This window comes from Thunnus maccoyii, chromosome 14 (genome assembly GCF_910596095.1).
Source record: "Thunnus maccoyii chromosome 14, fThuMac1.1, whole genome shotgun sequence".
In the NCBI taxonomy this organism is placed as follows: Eukaryota; Metazoa; Chordata; class Actinopteri; order Scombriformes; family Scombridae; genus Thunnus; species Thunnus maccoyii.
This window is the reverse complement of record NC_056546.1, coordinates 16,543,665-16,567,490: the sequence shown is the minus strand read 5'-3', so window position 1 is coordinate 16,567,490 and position 23,826 is coordinate 16,543,665. Positions and strand designations below refer to the sequence as shown.

At 41.9% G+C, this 23,826-nt stretch overlaps 2 protein-coding genes across 2 annotated transcripts in view; one reads left to right on the top strand and one right to left on the bottom strand.

Moving 5' to 3' along the window:
* Positions 1-23,826, bottom strand: part of golga7bb (golgin A7 family, member Bb) — a 223,120-nt gene that overhangs the window by 67,667 nt on the left and 131,627 nt on the right. The gene's annotated exons all lie outside the window — the stretch shown is intronic.
* On the top strand, positions 9,088-22,476 carry sfrp5 (secreted frizzled-related protein 5). The gene is made up of 3 exons (XM_042432736.1): positions 9,088-10,081; positions 17,020-17,097; positions 20,785-22,476. The coding sequence occupies exons 1-3, from the start codon at positions 9,523-9,525 to the stop codon at positions 21,111-21,113; spliced, it is 966 nt and encodes a 321-aa protein (XP_042288670.1). The 5' UTR covers positions 9,088-9,522; the 3' UTR covers positions 21,114-22,476.

Below are 23,826 nucleotides of genomic sequence, written 5' to 3'. Positions count from 1 at the left end.
TGGAACAGTGGCCTTGCTGCCAATGTGAGACTGCTGTTCTTCCATTAACACAGTACAGTAGCATGTCTGCCCACTGGATTAGTGAAAAGCACCATTGTATTTAACAATTAACTAGTTTGTTCTTACCTTCATTTATCTGGGCAGGGTTTGTTCAGGACATGGTCTTATGCAACATGTCACATTCTTTCATTTATGCACAATTCACTATGCTCTGGCCACTAACAGCTCCACTTATGTGCTTTGCTCAAGGACAGCTTAAATATACAGTAGTTTAATGGAGAAACAAGCATTTATGATGGATTGATCCCATTCAGCATGTTCCTATTCCCAACTCATCAAATATGGCAGCTTGGTCAGCGGCCCTACGCTTCAAACTATGAGGCTCTAGGTACCCCTCTAGTGTCAGTTTTGCATATGCAGGGCTGTTCAATATATATCGATGGTGTAGTGTTCCAGTTGTAAAAAGGTGAGCCTCGACTGATGGTCTAATGCTGTTTATTCTGTTTCCTTGCAGTTAATCGACCAACATAAGAGCTTGTTGCCTCTCTCGACTGGAGCTTAACTCCGAGTTATAGCCGACTCTCCCTGTTCATCCTTATCACTTGTTTCTCTTGTCCGGGACCATTATTACTGTTGTTACCGTATCGTTATTCTTAAAACAGTTTTCAGAGGAAGATGATGAGGCTTGCTTTTCAAAATAAAAGCCTCCAGATGGGTGGCCACGGACAAGGCTGGAATTTCAGATTTCAGCTTTTTCAGCAAAGGTTTGCAATTACAGAAACCATTTAAATGTTAAAATTGCTCTTTGGGGACATTTATGTTTTGATTCCAGTTTTTCTACCTTTTCTACTTTTTAAAATATTAAGCTTTTTTCAACAATTTATTACAATAGACTTTGACACCGTTACAGTTTAGCCTCCAGCCTTTTTAGCAATGAATTTCAGCTCATAGCTTTCTTAGATAATGCAGCTCAGCTTCCAATTCTAACAATTCATTGACATTTCTGCATTTTCAGCAATGCTTTGCAGCTCTCAGTGCTTTAGGCCAGTGATTTTTCTGTTCCAAATTGTTCAGCAATTCAGTTCATCTGTGTGATATTAACACAAAGCATGTATTCTTTCAGCCTTTTCAGGCAATTTATTTCAACTTCCAGCCTCTACAGTCTTAAAGTTTAGCTTCCAGTTTTTTTAACAATGTATTTCAACTCTCAGCTTTTTTAAGTAAAGAAGTTCAGCTTCCAATTCTGCCTGGTTTTTCAGCTTCCAGGTTTTTCAGCAGTACAGTACAATGCATTTGAGCTTTCAGCTTTTTCAAGCAAAATTAATTTCACATTTCTGTATTTTCAGCAATACTTTGAGATCTATTTCAGCGGTCAACATTTGCACACATTTTTCACAGGAAATGCATTTTTCTAGTGATTAATGTGCACTTCTTTTTTTGCATTCACACATTAGATTTCTGTAATATTAAACATTTGGTAACACTTTTGATGAAGTGTGCTATCATAAAAACTGTTTATACACATGTACAAATCCACAAGTACATTTACAACTGTTTAGAAATGTATTTAAACATATTATTGATTTATATAATTACAACTATATTATATGTTATGAAACATTCATTAACTGTTTTTACAGCAGTTGTAAATGCTTTATAGGATGAGTTTTAGTTGTTTACGAAGAACACTAAACACCTGAAAAAAAACATCTATCTGTTTAAAACTAAACTTTAATAAGTTATGTGTTATAAACCACTTAGGTGAGAGTCATTACATGACATATACAGTCAATTGTCCTCTAAAGTGGGGTGGTGGTGGGCCAAAAAAGAAGAACAAAACAAAACAAACAAAAAAAAACAGTAAGGATATAAAAATGAACTTAGTTTTGTCTGCCATCAAGAGATAAAAACTGCAATTGCTGAAATTAGTTGGAAACTTGATTTGTATTTTCTTTCCAATTGGACCTCACTCCACTTTAATCTTGTACTAGAATAACCCTGAGTGCCGTCAGTCTGTCCATAAAGTTGATCGCTGGAAAACATCCAGAATTTTTATTGCGATGGCATCATAAAAAGAGCCTTTACTTTTGGTTTTAACTTTTTGCCAGAATTGTTCATGTTGATAAATGTGGAAGGTTGTGAAAATAACCTTGTGAGAGCCGCTCTGCAGAGGACTTACAATTCAAATAATAAACTACTCATAAAATAGTGCAGGAGGAAGGTAGAAGTATGCAGTTACACAATGTCACTGGCCTGGATAATGTATCACTCAATTTCCAAGATGATGTTGTCACAGGCTTCCATTACATTAGGTATTTGTTTAAGTGATGCTGAAGTCAACTTTGGAAAACCACATGAAACTCATTTCAAGCATCACCTTTGTTATATCAGATGGATTTAGATGGTGTCTGTCAGTTCCCGGTCGTTTAAAGGACGGGTTCACAATTTTTCAAGTCTTAAAACAACAGTCATGTTCCCGTATGAACACTGAAACAGGTTTTTCTTGCTTTAATCATTCCTGTTTGTACTGACCATTTAAAGATCCTTTAAATGGTGTCATACTTTCAATAGAAGGGATGAGGGACAAAATCCACAGTCCTCGTTTTGTGTAAAAATGTGCTCCAAAGTTTATCTAAAGTATGTATGAGGCTTCAGCAGTCTTAATTAATCAAATAAAATGGATATCTTCCAAAGTTTAAGTCTTTTTAGTTCAAAATGCTTGTTTCTATCCCTCCACTGCAGCTCTACAGGGAACTTTGGACAAACTTTGGAATATATATTTTGGACAAAACAAAGGTTGTTGATTTTGTCCTCCATCACCTACATTGATATTTTAATGATTAGTATGGGAAAGAGGAATGAATAAAGCAAGAACATTTATGAACATCCTTGTTGTGGTATAACATGTAGGCGGCAGTGTACAGATGAGATTACAGTACATCTCAGAATAATCATCATATCTATTTTACAGTATGTAACTGTGATACAATGAGTTTGGCCTCAGTAGACCTGGGAGTAGGAGACCTTTCTAAAAGTTTTTGAATAATGACTTGTGAAGGCTGACATGAATGCCAAGACCTTTCCTCCCATCAGCCAAAAATGTTATCATGCGATCTTTCGCTGAGATATGGGAAAACACTGTTTGTTGAAACTCCTATCTCTCCGTTTCTCAACAGAGGTGAAGTGTGATCCTTAAACGATGACCCCGGCCTTTACAGAGATGAGCAGAGAGGGCATGTGGATGCACACACATGCACGTAAACAAAAAAGATGAGGAGATAGCGTGAAGAGGAAAAATGGGTTCTCACTGTCCTCGGTGACATATTCGGGATTACAAGCTGAAAGACAACGCAGATGGATCGATAAACGCGCACATACACACAAACAGCAAACAGATCAAATGACAGGAAAGTGTTTAACAATGAAGTCTGCAGCTCATAAATCACAGCAGATGTTGCAGCAACAGCCTAAACACACAAGTCACTCTCGGGTTCACGTTACGAACTATAACACTTGGAGCTGCACCAAAGACTCACTCTGAGAGCTGTGCTAAAACACTCAGCTATACAGTAGCTTAAACACAGGTTGTAAGTAATGGATGGGGTCAAGGAGGAACCTGGTGTGCTTCAAAACAGTCAACATCCTCTATTTAAATACATCAACATTTCAGAAAGCCCCACGTTTATTTATCCTACATATCTAATTATGTGAATGTAGCTGGAAATGCCGGAACTCTGCCTGACCTGTGGTTGCTTTGAGCATTTAATTTCAGGTTAACCCCCCCCACCCCCAAAAAACAGAAAACCCATTACGATGAGGTTTCACTGCCTGGCTCTCGCTAAATCTCTGTTGAATCTTCGAAACGAATGAAATCTCGACTTTGAACTGATCCCATCCTATTTTCTTAAAAATATACAGATTGAGTAGTAAAAGTATTACAGAGGGAAATGTTACTCTCAACTGTGTCCAGCTTGTAATGAAATGAAATGAAGTCAGTGGAATTAATCAATAAGAGTGTCTGGTTTTTTTTATGAGTGAAGTCGAACAAATGTGCTGCGACAAGAGGTCCGTGAAATTTTATTTCCTCTATTGGACATCCTTCTTTTCATCCTTTTCGTCTTCTTTCCTTTTCTTCTCTACCGTCTCTTACTTCAACAAACTTACTGACCAGGCTGTAAAATGCTGCGTACGCACCGTCACGTCCACTTGTGTGATCGAAAGCCGATCCGAGGATGAAACATATTGGACGCTGCTTGAAATTAGTGGACTGGCGGGGGCTGAGGCTGACACTTACATACCTCTGCTGGAGGAAACACATTTTTTCCATGCAGTGATATTGAACTGGATACGCAAGTGCTACACACATGTACCAATTGTGTGAATTTTAGCACTGTGGTAGCAACTTTTACCCAAAATGCTGACAAGAGCCATCATCTCTGGCACCGTTACAATAACAGTCTGTTAACGCTGCTGCTTGTGTTTATAAGTCCACGTATGTGTCACAAGATCTTGTGGACATGTCAGAGGAAGTCTCCCCATCACTCAAAGCCTTTTACTGGAAGTTGACTGGATGTTGGCCACACACACACACATGCACGCACACACACACACAAAAAAAAGAAACCCTCCGCCCCAGTTTGGGTATTCCTTTCTCCTATCTGTCTCTTTACATTGGGTTCCATGACGGTGATCTGGTCAAAGCTCCTTTACAAAGACTCAGACTGGGGGAAGCTGAAGCCAGTTGCAAGGTTTTAAGTTGACAGTGAAGGGGAGGTGTGTGTCTGGGTGTGTGTGTGTGTGTGTGTGTGTGTGTGTGTGTGGCGGGCAGAGGGAGGAGAAATCGTCTCTCCGATTGTGACCGAATGTACTTTCTGACCCCGTGTGTAAGCCCTGACGTCTAAAGAGGAGCCGTCCAACGCTGGCCCGAGAACAACCACAGACACAGAAACAGGTGCAGAGATGGAAACAGACAGTAAAAGAGCAAACATCAAGCGACAAATACTTGTGAAGAGGTAGTGAATCTGTCTGCGAGAGAGCCAAAGACAGCCAGAGCGAGAGCAAACACTTGTCAGCATATCTCTTCACCTCTGCCCGGTGTGACAGGCATCTATGGGTTTAGCACTATCTGACTGTGTGGTGCTAAAGTCTTCTAACATAATTTCATCACATTTCAGCAACTACGTGCAATAGTCCCCCACTGACGAAGTCGCTCCCGGCCTTGAGCTCAGTGAACGAGCAACCAGAGACACTGTGCTGCATGAGACAGATATTTCCTGGTTGCTCTGTGACATTGTTGCAGAACTAAAGCTCGCTGCTGATTTATTTTGTTTGTTTGTGTGTCTGTGTGTGTGGGATTACGGATCTTTATACATTGTGGTCTGTGGACTGACTGACCCTTCCGGCAATGTTTGCAAACAAGTAGGATAAGGGGGGCGGATTACCTAACCAGCTTTGATTGCTCATGGATTCCACGCAAAATTTCACATCATAGATTTTTATAGATTACAGCTGATTTGAAAATGAAAACCAAACTTTTTCTGTTTAAGTGGAAGCTACTCTAGAGGTTTCATCTTGCATTCTTCCTGCGTTTATTATTTTCTGATCATTTCTAATAATTTTCACTATAAAAAGTCAAATATTCACATGGAGTTTTACTTTCTGCACTTTTTTGGTTACAAATGTTTCTTCTGCAGCTTGAAAAATGATCAGACTAATTGATATTTCCAAATAATTCCTCTTGTGGCGTTATTGAAGTGGTAATGTGCTTCTTCAGTGGTTATGCCTTAACCGCAAGTGTTACCAGTGTGTGTGTGTGTGTATGTGTGTGTGTGTGTGTGTGTGTGTGTGTGTGTGTGTGTGTGTGAAGAGAAGAGAGAGACTATTTGTGGGAGACATTGCTCTCTGTGTTTCACACATGTTTTGACAGTTCTGCAAGCTAATCCCTATTGTTGCTTTGCGAAGCTGGGAGGTGTGTGTGTGTGTGTGTGTGTGTGTGTGTGTGTGTGTGTGTGTGTGTGTGGTGAGGAGGTGGGGGTTTATTCTCCTCCTCAATGGATACACATTCTTGTTGTTATACTGTAGTTACATAACATTGCATGTCTGCTTTACAAGGAATTTTGAATGTCTAGCTCCTGCTCGGTGCAATAAATCATTTTTATCTTTATGGGTTTTTTATAAGTAGCTGTATTATATTTTATCAAAGTAATATGTCAATAACTGTTTGGCTTTTAATTACTCTTGTAGTAATCATCTCATCTATGCTTGTACAAAGAGGTATACATAGAAGACAATTTTTTGTTCTTTAGGTTTGTGTACGAGCTCAGACAGAGAGAGATATGCAACATGTTGATGTATCTGTTGTCCTTCACCTCATTCCTTCCATCTTCTTCTTCTTCTTCTTGTGTGGTTTGGAATTCAAACTCTGCTTGGAGGGCATATCTTGGCTGCTAACCACCTCACCCACACCCTCAAGTCTTTCCTCTTTAGAAACTCCCTGACACACACACATACACACACACACACACACACAACCACCCCTACCCACCACCACGATCCCCAAACACAGTTTTCGCAGCTATCCTTGTAAGGACGTTGCATTGACCTCCATTCATTGTGGACTTTAATCTTAACCTAACCTCAATTCACACCTTACCCTCAACCTTAACCACAACCTCAGAAATGATGTTTTGCCTCATGAGGAGAAGACTTTAGTCTCCATGAGGACTACTGGTCCCGACAAGGTCAGTGTTTATATCGGGAAAGGTCCCCAAGAGGTAACAAAAATGCACGCACACACACACACACATACACACACACAAACACACACACACACACGCAATTGCTGAGACACTCTTTTCAAACCATGCTAAACCTTTAGGCCCAACAATACAGGCTGGACCTAATCTTATAGCCCTCATCCAATCGGAGTGCCGGAAAGCAAAGAGTGGAATTGATTGGCTGGTGGCCACAGGGGCCAGTTAGGGGAAGGAGAACAAGATGAGACAACCATTGTTGATTGATTACCATGAAAGACACTTTTGTTACCGACTTGAAGCCAGTACACTGTGCCTGTATCGAGAGGAAACGCTAGCAGTCTTAAAATAGGTCACCGCTGCACTAACAGCGTATACAAGACACTTCACTGAGATAGTAAGGTGTGCATGTGTGACAAGACAATCTCACCTCCCCTCTATGAGAGAGTAAGGTCCACAGATTATTAGCTGTGAGTGATATTGATTGGCTGAGGTACAAAGGTTAACAGAGTAGTTTCTATCTGTGAATAACACTTAAAGGAGAATGAAAGCAGGAGCCGAGTGATGGAGGAAATGTATTCAATTAGCCTTGACTATAAATTTATCAAAACCAAAACAGCGCTTTAAATCCACTCAACGATGCTTTCAGTAACGATGACGACATCTTTTTTGGGTGACTTCAGCCGACCTCCATCACATCTTTCCACGGCGCAGGTTATGAAAACTGCTCTAAGAGAAGACTGAGCTTATTTGCACTGCTGGCAGCGGTTCGATTCCCAGAAAAATCACTCCGCAGTATCTGCACACACCAATAAGTCAACAGGGATTTGAACTGTAGCTTGGGAAGATAAGGTTGAAACTTGTTCAACTCCATTCTTAAATAAAAGATGATTAGATGGTGCAGTAATCTTATTCACAATCCTTTGGCTTTGGAAATAAGTGAAAGTGTGGTCAAGATACCATAAAACAATATGAGTGCTTGGATAATGTGGACTTCGGGGTTTTATTGATGCGCCTGGTCGCCTGATATTAAACCGCATTTTTATCTATTTTATTTCATCTTATTGAATTAGATTTTACGGACAGACTGCTGTTTTCTGGAATTTTATCTTCTACGCTACAGGCAAAGAACAATACTGTCCCTGATTCTGATCCAAGTACACCTCCAACTGTTTGCAAAACACACACACACACACACACACACACATACACACATGCTTTCCTAGTCTCCTTGTTTGTACTGACACATACAGATAATAATAACAACTCACAATCATGTGTCTTTTCACTTGATCGTGGTGTCAGCGGTATGCAGCCGCAGTACGATCCGGATTGTCTGCTGAAATTCAAGCAGCACAACCTGCTATCATGATAAAATGTCAGCTTGCCAACATTTTACTTTAATTTGTATGAACCCGCATTTGCAGCCCATACACACGAGGAAAAGCATTAATGCGTAGCGGAGATCAAATGCGAGATGGAAGGACACCCTCCGTGAGAGCCACCGATCCCACATCCTGCTCACAATGCTACAGCCCTTTGAATCTGAATGTATCCCTTCTTGTGAAATTGCTGCCAAGGCGAAGGCCCTCACTGTGTCAGTGGCACTGATAGAAAGAGACAGAGAGGCAGCGTGCCTCTATTCACAGCCAACATACACATTAGCATAACTCACATTGCGCAGGGGGGGGAAACCACCTAGCCACCTGTAGCTGTGCAACACACTCTCAGTGACCTGTAGAGCTCTTTCCCATCCACTTCATTCACTTTCTTCCTCTGAATTTCTTGCATTTGCATCTGTGTGTGTATGTGTGTGTGTGTGAATGAGTGTCCTCACTGGTGACACAAGCAGACTGTTTTGAGCTAATGAAGTGAGCAGGCTTGAGCGGTGAGCAGACATCATTTGTTATGTGTGGAGCACAAGTGCTAGATTGTGCAAGAAGATTGCACAAAGATTTGCTGATAATGACTAAAAGGTGATAGAAAGTTTGAGTGATTGTGGGTGTGTTTCATACAAAAGAACTGTGCACATTAGAGACATGATTAAAAAATACAGCTGGAGAAACTCGCCATAGTTTGTTTTCTCTTTCTCTCTCTCTCTCTCTCTCTCTCTCTCTCTCTCTCTCTCTCTCTCTGTCTCTCTCTCTCTCATGTTAACTTATTTTAGAGGAGGGGCAGGAGGAGTGTCCTGAAGACCACTGGTAACCTCCCCCAGGGTTGTGATTGGCTGAGACAGTTGTGAGTGAGTCCAGGGGAGGCCAGTAGGAAGGTGAGTGGTCTGGGAGCCTTGCTAGGGGGGCAGGCAGCCGCAGAGAGCAGTTACCACTGCCTCTTAAAACCTAGGTACTCCTCATAACAGCTGCAGACTGATAGACAGAGAGCAGGGGAGGGCCGGAGACAGTTCTGAAGGAGGGAGAAGGAAGGAGAGTGAGAAGTTGTGAATAGGGAAAATTAGAGAATAAGAAGTCCTACTTGTGTGTTCACCCTTTCTTGAATGCTGCCTCCACACTGCACTACCTGAGGCACACATACACTCACACACAGGGAGGTGTTTGAGGGAGGCTTTGAGGGCTGACTCTCCAGGGAAGAAGGGAATTAAACACTTTTGTTTTCAATCTGCTTCGTCCACATTCAGGAGAAAACAAAAGGATTACAGCTTGTACGCCTGCCCCACTTGTTCCTCTCTCTTCTTTGCATTTTGTCTTCACTGAGTTACTTTGGAGACTTTGGATACAACCTTCTTGAATTGTTGGTCCGAGCTCAGAGAGGCATGGCACACGGACAAAAGAGCCCCAGGTGGGCATTAACCCAGGGCTCCTTCAGCTTGGCACCGGGCCTGTCGCTCTTCTCCCTCCTCCTCCTACTCCTCACCGTCTCGGCTGCAGACGAGTACGACTACTACAGCTGGCAATCGGACAACTTCCACAACGGCCGCTTCTACACCAAGCAGCCCCAGTGTGTGGACATACCAGCTGACCTGCGCCTGTGCCACAATGTGGGCTACAAGAAAATGAGGCTGCCCAACCTCCTGGACCACGAGACCATGCCAGAAGTGAAGCAGCAGGCTGGCAGCTGGGTGCCCCTCCTGGCCAAACGGTGCCATGCCGATACCCAGGTCTTCCTGTGCTCTCTGTTTGCACCGGTGTGCCTAGACAGGCCCATCTATCCCTGCCGCTCGCTGTGTGAGGCCGTGAGGGACAGTTGTGCTCCGGTGATGGAGACCTACGGCTTCCCCTGGCCGGAGATGCTGACCTGCGATAAGTTCCCCATTGATAACGACCTCTGCATCCCCATGCAGTTCACTGGGAACCATGCGACCCAGCCACCAGGTAGGGAAGCCATGTGCACATACACCCACACACAGATACAAATGGATGCATATACTCAACATATATTTAAATATAATTAAGCATGGCTCCTAAATAAATTACAGGTCAAAAGTTTTCATTATGGCTATTTGAGATTTTAGGCAACGTGTTAATATGACATTTTGGACATACTAAAATCTAACTACCCCGTCAGAACGTTCAACAATGACACTACAATCACTTTAAGTTAAATAAATCAATTGATAAAAAGTTTTAAAAACTGTAAAATCTCTCTAGCATAAAAAGTATTGCCATTGTTGATATTCTGTACAAAACATGGTTCGTATTGGACGAGTTTCAGTTTTTAATATGTAGTGTAGCTGATGAATTTTAGTAAGCAACATTAATATTAGTAACTAAATTAAACATACGGTTAAAAAAATGAAATAACTGTCATAAAAAATGCAATTATTGTTACACTGTGACTTGTGTTGGGCAGACACAATTGCAGTAATAAAACCGTATCAAGAGAATAAACTGTCTCTGCATTCAGAAGTTTAGACCTTATGTTCATCTCGAATCTCAGAAATCTCAACATTTCTAAGACAGATGAGTGTTCAAGATCCTGCGGAGTCTGAAACAGCGAGAGCCTGAAAAAAACGGCTGTGAGTCTCATATGGTCCCCCTGCCCCGCGCTGATGACAGATGAAAGTTTAAGTGAGAGGCTTTCCAGAGGAGGTCGGTGAGAGAGAGGCAGGAGCAGGAAGAGGCTACAGGGGAAGGTTCTTGTGTAAGTGGACAGTTCAGGACGGCTCCGTGCCATCTCCACACGCCTCAGGGAGGGACAGACCGAGACAGAGACAGGAGACTGAGAGACTCCGGTGTCCAGATCGCTCACTGAGTTAAGATAAATAGACTGTGATGTTAAACACGTCTTTACTAAAGAATTGAAACACACACACACACACAGTTTTGTCAGTAGATGCCAATCAGGGGCTAATTAATCAATCCAACAGCTGAGTGAATGGAGAATGTCTTATTTCAAGCTGTCATGTATGCAACTCACAAGATGGTCTGCTGAGTGTCAATAAATGAACAAATGAACCCAAGATGGATGAAATAAGAAGACAAATCACCACCTCAGTGTTTCTCAATGAGATCTGATTCATAAAAAATTGAAAATATTATATAATTTTGGACAAAGAACAAGCAGGAGGACAGAGAACTTTGAGAGAGTGAGTGAGAACTAAATTGAGAGAAATAGGCGTGTGTGTGTGTGTGTGTGTGTGTGTGTGTGTGTGTGTGTGTGTGTGCGCAGAGCGACTACTTAAGCAGCCTCTTCACAAAAGCAGTCAGCGCTAAGAAGGGGGAGAGAGGGAGTTGATGAGAGTCTTTAGACAGTGGAGGGGGACAGTCCCCACTGTGTCCCAGCCTGCTCTGCCTTTGTTGGGTCTGGCAGCCAGCAGGCCAATTAGCTAGAAGGCCAATTACTGAGCTCCCACTAATTAGTCGACATGACAGGACAAGAGAGGCAGGCAGAGAATGGGAATGGCTAGAGTCTGATTGTCCCTAAGAGAGCAGAAAGGAGAGGAGTGAAAGGAAGCGGGAGTAAAGAGAAGCAGACAGTGCGCAGGAGAGGAGAAAAGCTGCTTCCTGCAGCATAAAAAAAAGTGTCCGCCTCTCTGCTTTCAATAAGAAAATGGTTTATTATTCTCATTATTCTACTTCTTGCCTTTAACCGTTTATTGCCTTTTATTATCTACTTTGGTTTGAAATAACGCTCCTGTATGTATTATAGTTAATATCTTTTCCTTAATACATTTAAAAAGCTGGAAAAAATTATGTTAAATAAATAGTGATTTACTAAAGCACTACAAATGAAAGCCAACAATGCCAAAACATAATTTCAGTCCTGTCAATCGGAACAAGTTGAGTAATATATCTTCACTTTTTATCAAAAATGTTCACAGCATACTGATATCTATCTACTCTGATTTTAAAAGTGGGAAAAGATCGTTCGATTCTCTGGTGAAATCATGCAGGGCTGACTTATTCCATTAGGAAAAATGGCTGTTCTGTTTTTGTAGGACTCGTATCAACTATGTGACATTTTGGCTTTTGCAGCTCCATAACTCATTCTTTTTACACGCTCACTGAGAAGGAGGCGGTTAAGACTTCATCTGTCACCTCCTCAAACAGGAGACTGTTTGTTGATCCTATCTAATCAAATAACGATCAGAGGTGGCTAGATTACAGAAAGTGGTGCAAGACCAGAGGGCAAATATGTAGAGAGATCATATGAAACTTAATGCCAAGAGAAAAAAATAGGACTAGATGTTATGAATGAAATGTTTAAAGCATAAAGTGAAAATGGAATATCGGTTGGATTTAACAATTACATTTGAGTTTGTGTGGTTGTGAATATGTGTGTGTTTGTGCGTGTGTTCGGGTGTGAGTGAAACCGAGAGTGAACCCGTATCACTTCTAGCCCGAAGGCTCAGTCACTGACATTTTGTTAAGAACCAGAGATTCTCAGATGTGCCGATGGGGCCATCCTGAGGACAAGCTTTTGGCTCGCAAACACACACGCACACGCGCGCACACGCACGCACACACACACACATAAGGCACACACACACACACAAAAACACAGCCAGAAATAATAAAAAGGAATCTCAGCTAAGAACTCTTAAAAGCGAATTTCTTGGGAACCTTCTGTGTCAAAGGACATGGATGATTCTCTTCACACAGGATCGTATGTAGTAATCCAGATGAATCTCGAGGAGTTTGATCAATCACAGGAATCAAATGCTGCTCTACCTGCTGCTCTCCCCCTGTCCGAGAGGCCCCGATGCTATCTGAGCTATTCTGCAATTACATGATATAGCACGGTTCGAGAGCTCCTGTGGAAACTAGCAGTACAGAGTTAGATTCACTTTCCACCACTCTGTCACAGCCAAAACTGAGAGGAACACCACCACCACCACCACCTGAGCTCAGGTTGTGCGTGTGTGGATGATTTTTTGGCATATGTGTGTGTGCATGCCAGCTTATGTGCGTGTGTGTGTGTGTGTGTGTTATGGGGGCCCACGGGGTGTGATTATGTGAAACACAAGTCTGTAGATATTATACCGAGGAAGACAAGCAGACTGCTGACAAAAGAGGGTCCAGGCATCCAGGGAATATAAAAAAAAAAAGGCCAGCTGAGCTCACTCTCTCAGGCAGAACATAGTTAATGCCGCCCATCAAGTTCACCTCATGGATTTAATGATGCTACCCCTAGCTACTGTCAGCTTCTGTAAATCAGCAGGTATGATAAGCGTAGGGATGATTCTGCAGTGTCTCTGTTTTTGGCACGGGCTAAACTCTATAACTCAAGTTGCATGTTTCCGCGGAAAATGTTCTTCGAGACAATATGCGCGTTGTCCGGTGAAAGTCGTTGAAATTGCGCGGTGTGAAAGATATTGTCTGTCCTCGCCGCCCTCATTGATGTGGCTAGTGTAAGTTACAACCGTGCTAAAGGAGACAGGCAGCACTGTCAGGTCCCCAGCAGCACAATGGGCGCTACTCATGTGGCCCTGGCTGCTATATGAAAGGGGAAAATGTGATCCAATGCTCTGTGCATGGAAGACTGCCTAGGCCTTTTGAGAATGTATTTTCTCTTCTGTATAGGATTCCTACAGATGCGAGGAACGTGCTGTGTTTTAGGGGCCCCAGGGGTTGCCTCGCGGGCCGTGTTTAAGTCCTTCTCTGTCTGTCTGCATGCCACATTTAAACAGATGTTAGGCCCTCCGACATAAATCACACGCTGCATTTCATCTCCGGCACGGTACCGTTTTATGTCATAAGTGTTGCTTCTCGTAACTTAAAGGGTCCAAATGAGGCGTGAGATGGTGACCGACGCATACTTTAAATGGAACGTTCTCCCCATAAAAGTGGATGTGATGCTCAGGCTGCAGGGGATGAGGTTACAGGACACCTCGGGGGATCAGATGAGGATATTGTAAGATTTTTTTTAAGTTAAGATATGTGTGTAAGAAAGAGAAAAGGGGGGGAGGGGTCTTTGTTCATACTCTAAGATAACATTAACTGTGATTGGGCAGAGCGGTTCTGCTTTTTTTAGTCACTTATAGTGATGGCCATAATTTACATCCAAATTACCAACTGATTTCCTGATGATGATGATGATGATGATGATATCATTACTTTACTGTCATGTTTTTGGAGGTCACAGCAGCCAAATATCGTATCTAATAACATTTCACATTGGTGCACATTGACATTGCTTTATGGGGCCTTTTATTTCAAAACCAAGTCATTATTTGACAAATGACTCTTCACTTATTTATCATTAACGTCAACTTTTGTCATTGACATCACAAAAGTGTTCTCGAGTTTTTTTTTTCTGATACTGGGGAGATTTCGTTGCTGTTTTTAATCAACCTCTCTGATTCGTGAGGTAACGGCTATGGAAAGGATCGGCGAGAGGGGGGGGGGGGGGCCGAGAGACTGCAAATACATCAAGAGCGAGAAACAATGAAATGGAGAAAGTGATATTAACCTCAGAGCTATGACTAAATGAAGTTGTGCAGTTAAACTACTGGACTCTTGCCGCGCGTCATTTCCACTTTGGCTTGCTGTTCGAAGATTAACAACAGGGCTTTCCAACGGACCACCTCCCTGCTCACCCCGCTCCCATCATCTCTCCTCTCTCCTCATCTGTCTTTCACAGGCTACAACAACAGCTCTGAGAGACAATATTATAACACTCGTCACTATGTTTGGGAACATTTAAGTATCTGTGTTATCTAAAAGCCAAATGAAAACACATGAGAGGTGGTCAAGTCCAAAGTCAACCAAAGCAAGAACATAAGCCTCACAATATAATCACATAGCATGGTGAAAATTCCTTAACTGCTTTAAGTTGATGGCAAAAATACATTAATGACCTAATGTTAAAATATTTTCTGAGTAGAAATGTGTCCAGGAAAAAAAAGCTACGCAGCAGTGATTCCCATCAGAACATGACGGTGATTCCCTCGACGGAGACCAGACTGTGATGAGGGCAGTCGTCGCTTAATTGATTTCTCAGCAGCATCCAAATGGTTTTCTGTCCAAGCTCAACTAAGTTTTCATGGAGGGACTTCTTTCTCCTGACACATGCTCTGGCATCGAAGCAACTGGGCCTCCTGCCAACATACCACCCCTGTGAAACCAGAATGAATTACCGTGGAGCCTGAATAAGACTAACAGCTTCAAGGGAATCATTCAAAACACACAAATCCAGAAGAGTTTTGGCGTCTCTTGATCTGTGTGTGTGTTTGTGTGTGTGTGTGTGTGTGTGTTTCCGTGTTCTTGTCCCAGTCTTCATGTCAGCACCAGACAATTAAGAGGCCTGACCCTGTAGGCCTCGCAGGTCTCTCGCCCACGAAAGCTATGGGAACCCTCAGGAGGAGAAAAAACAGGCAGAAAAACAGGCAACAAGAACATGGTTCAACTCCCTCCACACATACGTACGCTCAGCGATGGTTAGGGGGTTCACCTCCCCACGACCCGAGCAGCGAAGCATGCTAAACTTTGACCCCTCTCATTATCTGCCCAGACGCTGAGGTTTGGGCTGGGGGTGATAACCTTTGAACTCTGACTTTTAACCCAGGGGCCTGGGCTGGACTGTGCTAATATAGTCCCGTGTGTTTCTGTAAATGTGTGACACAGAGGAAAAAGAGAGAGAGAGAACAGGAAACTTTTGGAGGGGGAGAGATTTGAAAAATATTTGGGATATTGTGGTGAGTGATTGACAGAAAAAATTAGGTCCCCTACAAGCAGTCTCCCTGAAAAAAGGCTGCTTACTCAGCAGAGGGTTTGTGTTGTTTTCCCTTCAGACAAGTTTTCTCAAATCATATTTCTCTGCCTGTGCGTGTATATATATGTGGGTGTAGGGAGAGGTTCTATACCTGCTGCAACCACATCCTTCTCCCCCCCTGCCTCTTTCTAATGTTATGCCTTACTCATTCAAATGGCCCAAGGCTTTTTTGGGAGATGAGTAGACTGATATTAGATGTGTACAGCTGCAACCAGCCCCTCTGGGATTACATGGAGTTTATGTAGTAATTGTCATAATAAAGTTTTATATTGAAGAGCCTTTGGAGAAAATTGCAAGGCAGTATGCGGCATGTCTGTGTGTGCTTGTGTGTCTGAAGAAGAGAAGACTTTTGAAAGTAACAAAGGTGATAAAACTGTCCGTTTTATGCCGTATAAGTGTAGAACCGAGCAAGATTTTGCAATATTTGAAACATAAAAAAAGACTCAGTTTACTGTAGTGCTTGTTCTCGGTTTCTCTCATGTTGTATCTCCACTGTGTGGGTACACAATAATAACAATCACACAGCCCTCAAATCAAAGTTAGTGAGGCTAAACATGCTTTTGAGCGAAAGAGGCACAGTCATAAATTTGAAGTTAAAAATAAACTGAACTTGTTGCTTTGGTTTCCACTTGCTGTTTCACAATGTGTGGTTGCTGTGTGGCCTAAGTGCTTGCTGTGTCTGTGTACAGAAACACTTTTCACCATGTTCAGCTGCTCCTTCTGCAGCGTTTACCTTTCTGCGCGCCCAAGACCACGCCTGCACCACCAAAATATACAACGGCCAGAATAAAAACATTTTCTCCAGTGTAATTGCAGGGCAAACATCAGTCAGCCTGCTGGACTATATATTCTCTCCACAGCAAATAGCCTCTGACAAGGGGAGGGGGGCTCCAAATAAGTGCCTCAAAAGTGCTCGGGGCTTAACGATTTCATACTGACACGGCTTTGGTTTTGCTGACTGCACTTGACTAACAATGACCTCAACTCAGCCGTTAGATATTAGCTAATCTGGCCTTAATAGCACCGAATGAAATATGCGTAATTCTTCCCACTCGAGTGTCGTTGTTGATAAAAGTTTGTTCTTTTGTCTCCTCAGTGTCGAAGCAGTGCCCTCCGTGTGACAACGAGCTGAAATCAGACAACATCATGGAGCATTACTGCGCCAGTGACTTCGGTAAGTACAGTACGGGTGATTAAAATGTTTGAGTGTTGCATTGACACACATACAGAACAGGTGAGGAAAGATAATTTAACACATGGCACAGCTGGCCTGTCTTTGTGGGGCCCTTAGCAGAAAAAAAAACACTCATTGCCTGCAGGTGGCTCAAAAGTAAAAGTGCAGCAGCCATTACCAGTAGGTGGCGACACAGACTTATCAACATCTACGCAATTACGCAACAGTTGCTGCTACTTTCCTTAAAGTAGCAGCAGGTTAGTGCAAAAAGGGTCCCTCAACAGCTCCCCCTTGTGGAGAATCTGCAACCTGCTAAGCATTAATAAGTTGGATTGTGAGTAAACTACAAGTAAGAGAATTTTAGAAAATGAAAGAAAGAATTTGTGGTGAAGAAAGCCAAAGTTATAAGTGCCATCATGATCATTATAAAGAATTTTTGGTTTGGTTTGAAAGGCAGCTACACTCCGAGCTAGAAACAGCAGCAGCTGTAGTTGTTGCACCATGTTACAAGCCCACCTGTCTGCCACCTGAATCATTATGTTGTATAACATTAGTCTGTGTAGATTAGCCAAAGCAATTACGGGAATACAACACTCATACACACTCACAGTCTTGTGATTTATGCATTTACAAAAACTGTTTCAACACTGAGCTAACAGTTAAATATACTGCAGTTATTTAATTTTCACTCTGAGTGGGTGGAAATAATAAATGTTCTTTCTCTTAAGTTTAACCAAATATTTTTACAAGTATTTTTAGACAAGGGTCAAAATTAACACATTTATTTGAATTATTCTCTCTGCTAGCATAACTCTTCTTTCTTATAAATCGACTAATCAATTTAACAGCCTTGAGTCCCCGACGCCCATTCAACACCATTTTCTAAGTTTTCTACTTTCCAGTATTCCAGTTTCACCACAGTTCTGACCTGCATATGAAGCCAGAAGATAATTATTCCATTATTCCTGCTCATCGAAGCTTTTGGCCCATCATATTCCGCAGCAGCTGAGTTTCTGCTTGCATGGACTGTTGCCCCACTCTTTAGAGTTAATGATATACTACAGTCCATTTTCTGTGGTCATAAGTTTCAAAGCACTGAATAAGAAATGGTGACAAAAAAAAAAAAACCTCGTAACCTTGGGAGAATCATGTTTCTGAACATATTAGTGAGAATACAGTAATTGAAAATGAAATGTGGTCAGACCGGTGCTAAAAACCATATTTCTATGCTGCAGTGTCCCACAAAGGAGATGTCTGCAGTTACGTAATCTGTCAACTGGCAATTACACACACCTACAAAATGGATGGGACATACAAAACATGACCCATTATAAATCATAAATTAATAAACATCCCATCACATCCAACAATAACAACAATCTATGCACATCTCTCACACTCTGAGCCACAGCCAAAACGTAGACTCATCCCCTGTAATTAATCACATTATTACCAAATCACGATATTTGTCTGATTAATTGCAGGATTAGCCTTCATGTCTCAATCTTCCGACATGTTTCGGAGGATCAGAAAGAACGACGCGGATTCTTTCTGTTCATTTGGATGAAACATGATTACATGTGAAAGCAGATAGCCGGCCACGCCGACAGATTATTGGCTATGAATGTATGTCACCGGATGAGACATGAGGATGAGCGGAGAAGTCGAGATAAATGTGACGTATGGATTTGGAGATCAAGGCAAGAATGGCTCAACATTGTTATTCTATAGAGCGATAGCTGATTACAGCTTGATCTCACGCCTCATGAATGTTGTTACCTATTCATCTTCGCTCACTGTTTGCCCTGAGAGCATTCTGGTGTTTTATTACAGTCTACTTTTGATGTTTGATCCCATATCTTTGCTTGCATTCCTAAGTATGCAGTACAGTACCATCCAGTAGCATGGAACAATGACAAGAGTTGAAAAGAAAGGTGCAGGGAAGTGCGTCTGGCACGGTACGGACAAGCACCCTGCACCTGGTTGGGAGGGGAAGGTGCTTGCTTTAGCTTAAAAGAAAACCTGTTTCTCCTCAAAATGACAGCGCACTTCTCTCTCTTTCACTTTCCATCTGTTTCTACCTCTACGCCCCCTCTACTCACTTTAAAAAGAGTGACTTTGTATAAAGACGTGGGCACAGCTTGTCATAAGGACACTGGCCAGGCTGCACGGTGGGCCCCACTGCATCACTTATGACTGAATATGACTGAATACGGGTGTGGTTATTAAAAGTGAAAATGATTTTATCCTTCCTATCCCGAGCTGAAACACTCACACACACACATGAATGCATTCATTCACAAAAGTGCGTACACGCTCGAGCGTGTATAGGCAGACAAACACACCCTCAGAGAGGGAGCTGCATGTGAATTGAGATGCGGATGAGAGGCAACTCAACACACGCATTCCTCCTTGAACATGCCATCACCTCGCATGTGTGTATACGTATCAGAGAGTACCGAGGGATGTTTATGCAGCAGTTAGACAAGCAGGCGAGAAGTGAAATGGCGATCTTCCAACAGGCTTGGGTACATAGCGATGCCTCATACCGACCCAGCGCCTTTGCCCGGCCCGTGATTAATTTCACCTGTCAAAATGTTCACCCAGAGAATTCCTTGCTCAAATGCTTGGCAGTTCAATTTTAATCTCTCACATGTAAAAATATGAACTTATAAACATGTGGCTCGACGGGAGATACAAGTCAGTGCTTCATTAGTCTGATAAACCTGAGTTTGCTGTAACCGGACGCCACATACTGAGAATACAGAGGTTATCTGTTCTGTACTTTTTGCTTTAAAAAATACATGGTTGTAAGCAGAGTAAATGCAATATCCCATCAGAGAAGCATAAGACTTTGATTACATCTGCTTACAAACTGCTTAGCTGATTGTTGTAAAATTATGTACAGGATTAGAGTCAGTTTTGACGAGCAAATAATGCTACAGACTGTGGTCCCATGTATAACTACAGCTGCAGGCTTTAGACCTGGATTCAAGTCAGACTTAGTTGAGAAGAATGAGAACTTGAGACTTGACTTAGACTTGACTGCTGTGAACTCTCTACAGACCTGAGACAAAACATTCAAGTCCCAAGTTTTGACATGTTAACATCCTGTAACAATAATAAAAAAAGGCAAAGACAAGCCTTGCATAGCCACACAGCTTGCAAAAAGTGAATTATTAGCAATTATTCACATTAAAATGTCTCAGTCATGTAACACTTTTGACCCATCTGTGAAAGGAACTTGTGTCATTTAACAGTCAGATATTTGAAAGACTTGCATCTTGACTTGAAACTTGCTTAAAAAGACTTGTGACTTAGACACACTTAAGGGCTTAAAAATGGACTTAGAGTTAAAGACATAAACCAGCTGTTATTGTAACTCCACAAACATCTCTTCCTTGTCATTTACTGGTTTTCCCCAAGTCAACAACACAAATATACACACAGGATGCAGTTTTTACAATGCGGGAGAGGTGAAATGATGATACTCAGGAGAGGTGTAAACCAGCTGCTTCTTTTGCACAACACAGAGCTCAGAGTTGTTCTTGCAGAGAGAGGAAATGTCATAGCCTCATGAGGTAGAAGTGAGCAGAACATGTGAATCCGAGTGACACGTCATAAGAATCTGGGTGTAAATAAAAAAAGTTCAGCCTTAAAATATCTCTTTGTCTTTTTTTTCCTCAGCCCTCAAGATGAAAATCAAGGAGGTGAAGAAGGAGAAGGGTGACAGGAAGCTGATAGCGGCACAGAAAAAGAAGAAAGTGTTGAAGCAGGGCGTGCTCAGGAAGAAGGACATGAAGAAGCTGACGCTGTACATCAAGAATGGCGCCAACTGCCCGTGCTCCCAGCTAGACAGCCTGGGCTCCAACTTCCTCATCATGGGCCGCAAAGTGGACCAGCAACTACTGGTCATGTCCATACACAAGTGGGACAAGAAGAGCAAGGAGCTCAAGTTTGCCATCAAGTACATGAAGTCCCATCAGTGTCCCACCTACCACACCGTCTTCCAGTGACGCAGCTCGCCGCGCTGTCCGCAGAATCCACCATCGCTCCCCACATTCCACCCTGTTCCGCTTAGATCCTAATTCTCCTTTCAATATTGAGTCCCTGCACCCGAGATCCCTGCAAAATCTGTTACCAGCCCACTACACAGTCCTACCAGGGAATCGCGGGGTGGTCAAGTTTTTATTTTCTCAGCTTTAACATGAGTCAGGTAGTCAAGCCGGTCGTTCTGATCTGCTTAGAGGAATCAGACATATTAATGTCTGAGAGGGGGAAAAGCTGCACGCTATGCCTTACACACATGCCTGCCCATAAGAGCCCCAAAGAAACCACTGATTTTTTATAACAGCGTGATATGATTTTAATCCCTGAAGAAAAGCAGATCAGCAGAACAGCATCCAATTCCTACGACTTCATTCTGCTTCTGATATAGTAGAGCCAATCACTTGTACGATATCTTAAAGCGACTTTATCAATTAGACAGTAGCGATAAGAAATGGGGAACCTAAAGATTTGAGGCAACTTTTGGAAAAACATGTTTGTTGATTATGTAATGATCCTAGAGTGAATGGAAAGGGAGATGAGTAGGAAGGGGGAGCTTTGTTTCTATGTGAAAAGAGCTGAGAGAAATGATTCGCTGTATGTGGGCTGTGCAATGGGCCAGTGCAGACCCTGGCACAGAGCTCCCAGAAACAACATCAAAGCACAGAAATGTAGATGACCCACTTAACTGTACGTTTTAATAATGTAAAAAGTAGATAATTCAGATGAATACTAGATGATTAGACAACAGGGCTTTTTTTTTCTTTTATCCCTACTGGGGAAGAAGATCAACGGAGTAAGACATGGCGAAGAGAGACTGACGGACTGGATGATGCTTCCACTGACTTTGTACAGCAGCGTTTTTTTTGTGGCCTGAAAGAGGGAAACTTGAATTTTATTTTTTTTTTTTGCTTTTTGAATTGGAGAGAGAAGGAGGTCGGGGCAGAGAAGACATCTTCCTGAAAAAAAAACAAGTGGAGAATAAGAGAAAGAAAGAGAGAGAAAGAGACTCTGGATAGAACCAACAATGTTGGGTTGATAAGTCTCTGGTACTCGCTATTTTTCACTATCACTCTTCAAATGTTTCTTTTTTTTTGTACTTAAATTTTTTTTTAAAATTTGCTTCAGTTAAACTTCTATGGTATGAAAGCAGAAATCATACGTACAGACATAGCACCTGAATTCACTGTTGCTGTAGCAATAAAGAATGAAATTTAACTTTGACAATATTTTCTAATCAGTTAACCTGTAAGTAGTTCTGTTACTGAAATACATCTTTTGTTTTACAAAAAAAGTAAATGAATAAAATATATTTAAAATTTTTATAAAGAATATCTCTGTGAAATGTGCCTTTACTTTATCCTAAATCATTATTATTATTAACCCACACAAGTGCACACTCTGACTATTATCTGGAGAAAATAACCACATGGTTACAAACACATTAGTGCATAATTTCACACACTTACATGAGAAACTGTGTCCCTATTTGATTCTATACTTAGCTAGGAACATGTATCTTAATGCTTATCAGTTTTCATTAAAAAAAATCAGCAACAAAATTTTCAAAAATTTTAACTTTCCTTGACTAAAATCAGATTAAACTGTTTCCATCAGCTAAACACATTCTGTCAAAACATGTCATTGAAACTATCCTGATCTCTAAATATTCAATTTTCCATTTTTTCTCCCCAAAAAGTCAAATATTTTTTTAAGAACGAGCCCAAAGTCTTACTTCTATATTGATCTGACAAACAAAACAATTTTTTATCCAATTTTAACTTTTTCTATTACACATTTTATTAAAAGTGGAAAATCAAATTGATCAAAGCATCACATGAACCTAATCTGGGCTGCAGTTTCTCAAAGAACAAGAGGATACATAGAGGATTGTGAGAGTTCACATGTTCTGTTTTGCACCTTCATGTCTCCTTCCAAATGGAAGAAAGAGGTGATACCTCAACCGCACTCCGCTTTACATAAAGCCGGCGTCCCTCCGAGCCTGCGCTCGAAACCTGCCAACATTTAGCGTTAAGGAATTAAGGGTTGAAGAATAAAGGGGTGACGCAGACAGACAGCGGGCTGCAATGTAAATGACTAAGTTGATATAAACCACCCAGAGCTTAATCGCTCCAGACGCACACATTAATTCACTGCAATAAAAGGGTTTTGGCATCTTTGTTCTCCAAAATGCAGGACAGATCAATTGTGACACTGTACAATGTTCGTTGTCTTCCGCCCATATTTCCCGGAATGTGGAGGCTTTTGGAGACTGTTCGAAGCGTGAATGCCAGTAGAGTGATGACCTATTTCCACTGATGGTGGAGATAGCGCGCACTGTGTCTCTAGACTGAGGAATGATAGAAACAGAAGGAGACAGGGAGAACTGTGGAGGACAAAACTGCCCTTATTGGATACCTCGAAACCTACAAATTCTCTGCGATTATATGACGTGTGATCGTAAATGAAAAGCACTGAGCTAGAAAAATTGAAATTCCACAGAGGTGGCGAACCCTTCGTCTGAGAGTGTTGACCCCTCCTTCAGAGTTGAATCAGATGTCATGCAGAAAATGTACATTACGTGTAGTGCGGAGAGAGAGTGTAAGGGTACTCGTGAACAAAGAGGTAGATAAGCAATGGGTTCAAAGTAGAAGAGGACAAATTAAAAAGAGGGACGGTGAG